We start from the raw sequence: 6,523 nt of genomic DNA on the forward strand, positions 1-6,523 counted from the left end.
GATGGGGCAAACGGATGCGGCCACGCGTTGGCCGTACGGCCACCGTATCCCAGGACAGGCACGAACACGACCCCATTGCCCTACCCAAACGGACAGAATTCGGACAAAACGGACGACCGTTTGGGGTCGCGTGGTGAGTTGGCTAACTTTACTCGACCGGATGTTGCACTAAATTCTAGGGGATCGGTTACATGGGCCTACGTTATATCACACAAAGAACAAGAGTTAGGTATAGCACAGAAATGGTTTTGAGCAGTGACAAGTGTATCGAGCGCTGAGTACGCGGCTGGAGATGCGTACGTACAGCTCGAGGTACGTACATGTCCGTACAAAAAGCGACATGCCGGCGCCCCTCTCGCCGCGCGCGCACCAGCTGTCTGCGCCGGCCGGCGCCGTTGTCCACAGCGCGGCCGGCCGCCGTGGATCGTGTCGGGCGCTGGCCTTTCGTGCCCGGAAGCGACGACGACAGCGCGCATACACGCCCAGTCGGGCATGCCATGATTGCCATCGCTGTTGGATCGAGATCCATGCGTAGGAACCTAACTGTCGTGCAGGTGCAGGTGCGGGGGGTAACGTACTGGAGCGTGCATGTCGTTGCCGACGCCGGCCGGGGTCGGCGGGCATGGCATGCCATGTCTCCATGCCTCGTGCCATGGACGGTGGCCGGTCGGCCCTCGTGATTGATTCCCATCTACATGTGATCGGCCGTCGACCTGAGCCGACCACCGGACAGCTACTTGCTCGCGCGCCGGTAATACTGGCCGTTGTGAAGTGCAGACATGCGTGGGTACATACATATTCCTGTGCTGCACCGTGCCAACGCCGGTCGACCACACGGCCGGAGAGGATTGTGCGTGCCCTCCCTCACGTCACGTGGAGCTCGATTTGCTAGTACCTTGCATGCGTTTCCTCGCCGATCGTGTAAACATATTTGTCCAAAACTCAAATATGTACTGAGCTATTGTTTCTTTAATTTCATCACGTAGTGGTGCATTTCGCTTGGCCCATTGATCGACAGTTAGTTCCAGGACCGGGATCATGCATGTGCTTGCATGCATGGCGGCATGCATGACGTATGGAGACATTGATCGAGACGATCGATGCATGCCATGGTGGTGCATGGTTACAAAATAGTGCTAGCTGGCTCCATTGTGATCTTCGACATGATTAGCTGTGCTGCAGGTAGGAGCGCTAATACAAACAGGCCCTAGCTATGCTTATTTACCTGCTCTTGCCCTCGCCGTGTACACGTAAGAATCTTTCTCCTCGAGATCCGAGCTCCCGGCCGGCTTGGTTGATTGGTGTGTGATGCCATAGGTAATTACTAGTGCGTACGTGCTAGGTTAATAACTAGCTAGCTAACCGACGATTTATTTTAAGCTAATAAGTCAGGCACTGGGTGCCTTTCGTCTAGAAAAGAAATGGGAGACAGGAGTATCGGTAGGATCGTGAAGACGCGTGCAAGCAGTGATTTTCCTATCACACTATGCGTGCGCCAGATCATGAGATCAGATCAGTGGTCTAGGCATGCATTTTTCTACTAGTATATGCCCATCGGTCTGAAGTTTTCGTCGTTATTTGCTCGGTTAAGGGAGCTCATAATGGAGCGTTTATTAGTAAATTATAAATACACTGGCCACTGTATTGCCTATGAAAAAGATAATGCGATTGTCACTGTATTCAGGTGTGCACCGAGCCAGGCTTCGTTCATCGTGCTGTCGGTGAGTACAGTGCTGGAGTGATCTAAGCCGTCGTTGGATCGTATGGGTGGTGAGATTGACAATGCATGGCGTGTACACACCGGATCGGGGCCGGCGGCGTGAACAGGACAGGGGACACCGAGGCGGGCAGGGCGGGGGACAGGCCGGCGCCGCTCGTGGGGTGGCCACTACGGCAGCACACCACCCTTTGGCTCCATTGCACGGGTGCCACCGGGGCGGCCACGGCAACGGCAACGGGCCATGATGCACGAGGAAAGGGAACCGGGTCACATGGCGAGCAAGCGGAGGCGACCACATGGACGGACGCGCTCCGGTCCGATCGGGACACCGCAACGCCGCCGGCGCTTCCACCTCCGGATCGGCCGGGGCACCACATCCACGCGTATGGCCAGCGGCGCGGCCACACCCACCCCTCGGCGCCCCGGGGAGTCGTGGCGCGCCACGGTCACCACAGCGCGTCCCCGCCGCATGTGCGGTGAGATGAGCTCCGCCGCGGCACCGGAGCACGCGCTGCAGGTGGATCGAGCCCCAGGTCCACGCGTCCCCGCCCGCTCCCCGCGGATCCTGTCCCCCGGCACCACCAACCGCCCAAACGTGCACATGCACAGAGCCACAGACGCGCCGCGATGCCATCGGCGCACGCGCTCTCCCCAGTCCCCACCCACCGTGTCGCTCGCTCCATGGCCGGCGCCCGCGCTCCCCCCTTATATACCCCTCGCTACCCCATCCCTCTCATCATTCATCACAGCGAGCAAGCGCAAGCAGCAGCACCAAGTCAACCGTCTAGGCTCCTCCAGCTAGCTAGCTCCGGCAGCAGCAATGGCGCCCAGCTTTGGCCGCTCCATCTCCTTCCCGCTCAGCCCGGCGCGCGCCTCCAGGGCCCGCGCCGCGGCCTACCACGTCCGCTCCGTCTCCCTCCCCTGCCACTCCCACCCGCTCCTCTCCCACCTCGCCGCCCAAATCTCCGCCGTCCGCGCCTGGATCGCCGCCCCCGGCGCGCCCTCCACGGGCCTCGCCCGCCTCGACGCGCTCCACGCCGCGCTCGCCGAGCTCCTGCTCCTCCCGGAGGCCCGCGCCGCGCTGCACAGCGGGTCCAACACCGCCGACTGCCTCCTCGACGGCTTCCTGAACCTCGCCGACGCGCACGGCGCGTTCCAGGAGTCGCTCCTCGAGCTCCGCGCCCACGCCGCCGAGGCGCAGGCCGCGCTCCGTCGCCGCGACGACAGCAGGCTGGCCTCCGCGGTCCGGTCCCTGCGCCGCGCCGAGAAGGAGCTGGCCCGCCTCGCCGCCTCCGTGCGCGTCGCGGCCAAGTTCCCCACGCCCTCCGCGTCCACCAGCGCGGCGGAGGTCGAGGTGTCCGGGGTGCTCGCCGAGGCCGTGGCCACCGCGGCGTGCGCGTCCGCCGCCGTCTTCTCCGCCGTCGAGGCCGTGTCCTCCGCCGCCACATCCAAGAAGACCACCGCGGCGTCCTCCCTCCGGGCCCTCGTCATGCGGGCCAAGGCCTCCTCCGACGAGGACAGGGAGGTGGCCGCCCTGGAGAGGCTGGAGGAGGTGGAGGCGTGCGCCGCCGAGATCGAGAGCGGCAGCGACAAGGTGTTCCGCAGCATCCTGCACACCAGGGTCGCGCTCCTCAACATCCAGACCCAGACCTGCTGCTGATCCAATCCGATGCCCTCGCTAGTGCAGTGTAGTGTAGTCTTTTTTGGAGGATCATTCTGATCCTGTCAAACACCCAAGTGTACATACCAATCGATCAACGGATTAAAGAAAAGCAAAAGCTTTTGTTCCATTTCCATATAGCATACTGCTGACGTCTCTTAATTTACTCTCACAAATCCAATCTACCGAAATGAGAAGTCGATCAACTCCGGTATATTTTGCTCGCGCATGGAACACAAAACACATGATGAACCGCGGAACACATTCGTTGTTCCGAGGTTATCACACTATCACACCAAAAGGCATGCAGCAGGTTTCCAATATAACTCTTGAAGTATAGTAGATCATAATCGTATCAGGTGATGTTGGGATGCGGATATCTTCCCTTTGGATACCCCATACCTTGGAATTTCAATTCATGTTAGTCGTCTTCAAGAAGATTGCGACACCCAGAGGTGACACATGTGTGAGTAGCACTGTTGTCTCTTCAGTCTTCACCCACATGTGTTCACTCACAGGAAGTGAAAACCAACTCACAACAAGTGCAGACTTAGAAACAAGGGGAAATAGAACTCGGAAGTCAAGCGAGCTTAGGCTGGAGTAGTGAGACGATGGGTGACTGGCCGGGAAGTTAGACGATTTGGAAAGATGAGGGATGATTAGAGATTAGAGATTAAATTGAGCAGTGATGAGGGGTGATTAGAGATTAAATTGTCAAATAATTTAGAAATTTGGAACTTGGGAAAAAAATTCAAATTTTTTTTTACAAAAAATTTCAAAAAATTCCTTTAGTCCCGGTTGGTGTTACCAACTGGGACTAAAGGTGGAGCTCCAGACAGTGGCCACACGGAGCCCCATATGAACCGGGACTAAAGGTTTTGGGCTTTAGTCTCGGTTTCAGAACCGGGACTAAAGACCCTCTGAAACCGGAACTAAAGGCCCATTTTCTACTAGTGATGTGCTTTTGTCTAGTCAATCAGCTCACTCGTGGAAAGAAAACAGGTCTAGAAGTGGAGACACATTGGATCCTATTTGCATCATGCATAAAAAGGTCGTTTGCAAAATAATTTCCATCTAACGATTAGGTGCTAAGGATATTTAACCCATCATAATAGCCTGGGTTAGATAAGGGATAGTGTCATGCATTGTGAATCTTCCGTCTTTGTAGCACAATTGTATGCATGCTATAAGAAAAAACTGCAAGAAAATGTTTGTAAAAAATATATGCAAAAAAGATATGCATTTTGGAAGAATTTTTTTTACCATAATTTTTTGCAGAATTTCAATTATATTTCTAGTTTTTCTTGCAAATTTGTGAATATGCATTTTTTTCGTGGAATTTTTTATGTATCATTGTTGGGTGTCCGTATTCAGAATTTTTTTAAACATGATTTGAACACCTATTATTCAGATCTTTTCTTGGCCGGAAGAAATTACTAAGATACTTTCTTAGAGGAAAAGATGAGGATGTCACCAATATTTCCTTTTCTTTTTGTTCTTCTTGGATTTAATTTCTCCTCCCCCTCCTTTTCCTTTCTTTTTCTACCCATACACAACATCTCTGGCCTGTATACACAAAACTGCACGCGCGTACTACCACAGAAACCGTAGCAAAAACTTGTTGCATGGATGACTATGGCGCTGCTCTATTTCCAGACTGCCTCATTTGTCTGAAGTCTTCACTCTGTCTAGGTGTGTCTTTGTTATGAGTACAACAGGCTTTGTAACACTTACATTAGTGGAAATGCCATGAGCAACAACAACTCTAGTACAACCTTATTGTCGCCTATTCATAGTTACGCACAACTATCTGACGCCTATATAAAGGAAGGTCTAGGACGAGTGCACCCCTGCAGCGAGGCGCCTGTGTGCATCGTGCGTGTGTGAATAAACTGGCAGGAGTATTATTATCTCAATCTGGATCGCTCCCCTACTTGAGCTAATTATCCAAAACAATCGCATATGAGGCTAAAGGTAACAACTTAGTATCACATTTCGTAGAACTCACGAAAAACCATCAAGTGTGTGCGTTAGGAATAACAGAATCCATCGATAGTCGGATAACCTCGTAAAAACAGCCTGACTGACAGCTTGGTTCCACGCTGAGGTGGTGAAGAACTCCAACAGCCTTCGAACGATGCTTGCCAATCTCTCCCCGTACGTGTGCTGCGCTATCTATCAACACACTATCATTGGTGTTGGTGGGTAGAGCTGAATGAGCTTGGGTTTGGACGTTGGGAACAACGTGACCTGCACGAGTGGCCGGCCGGAATCTCTCCCGTGTGGAACTGTGGATAAACGAGACCCCATTGATTTGATTAGAGACTGGTCGGTCGTCCCCGTTTAAAACGCCAGCTGCCGCCTGAGCTTGGATTCTACATTTGTCAACTCTCTCGCAATGCTAATTGAGCTTTGATACTACATTTGTCAACTCTCTCGGTCTCGCCATGCAAATCGTGAGGCTTTTTAGTACTAAATCGAACTCATCATCGATCGTATCTGATGGTTACACGACCGACTGGCGACTTGCGTTTTTCTACGATGCAAGTAGGGAGGGAGGGAAGCATCGCCGCAGCCGCCGAAGAGTTGCCACCGGCTGCCTCGCGGATCCAGCCTCGGACAAACCACTCGATCTATATCACGAAGAAAGAGATCGTTCAGTGCCAGAAGGCAGGGATGCCGATCTGGCAATGCATATGTACGTGCGGGTGCGGCTAGCCGGCCGCCCTCGGGATCTGGACTGGACCGACGCGCAGGTACCACGGATGGCGGATCATGTCCATGGCCGTGCCAGCTACACCGCTGTCGTTGCTGCCAAGGAAAACACACACATCCATGTCTTGTGTCTCCCCCCATGGCCAACAGCCAAATGTACATCAAAGTACAGTAACACTCTACATAGTTGTCGAAAGTACTGCCCTGATGGCGGCAGTGCCCGCGAAGTGCAAGCTCGTGGAGTGATCTGCCAGGAAGCAGCGCTCAAGCCTTGGGCCATATTCGGAATTTTGTAATTTTTTTCATCCAGATTTGAGTTTCATCTGCGTCGGAGAATTAGTTTCCATGCTTTATAAAATTCAAAGAATAAAAAAATCCATGCTTTAGAAAACACCGTACTATTTCCATAAAGCTACATTGGTGTACGA

At 53.6% G+C, this 6,523-nt stretch overlaps 1 protein-coding gene across 1 annotated transcript; it reads left to right on the forward strand.

The window, feature by feature from the left end:
- Positions 1-2,472: 2,472 nt before the first annotated feature.
- LOC123160527 (uncharacterized) lies at positions 2,473-3,510 on the forward strand. Its single transcript, XM_044578339.1, has one exon. The coding sequence runs from the start codon at positions 2,541-2,543 to the stop codon at positions 3,378-3,380; it is 840 nt and encodes a 279-aa protein (XP_044434274.1). The 5' UTR covers positions 2,473-2,540; the 3' UTR covers positions 3,381-3,510.
- The last annotated feature ends 3,013 nt before the right edge of the window (positions 3,511-6,523 follow it).

This window comes from Triticum aestivum, chromosome 7B (genome assembly GCF_018294505.1).
Source record: "Triticum aestivum cultivar Chinese Spring chromosome 7B, IWGSC CS RefSeq v2.1, whole genome shotgun sequence".
Lineage (NCBI taxonomy): Eukaryota > Viridiplantae > Streptophyta > Magnoliopsida > Poales > Poaceae > Triticum > Triticum aestivum.

Coding starts and splice junctions, on each gene's coding strand:
- LOC123160527 (XM_044578339.1), top strand. CDS start 2,541: ATGGCGCCCAGCTTTGGCCGCTCCATCTCCTTCCCGCTCAGCCCGGCG.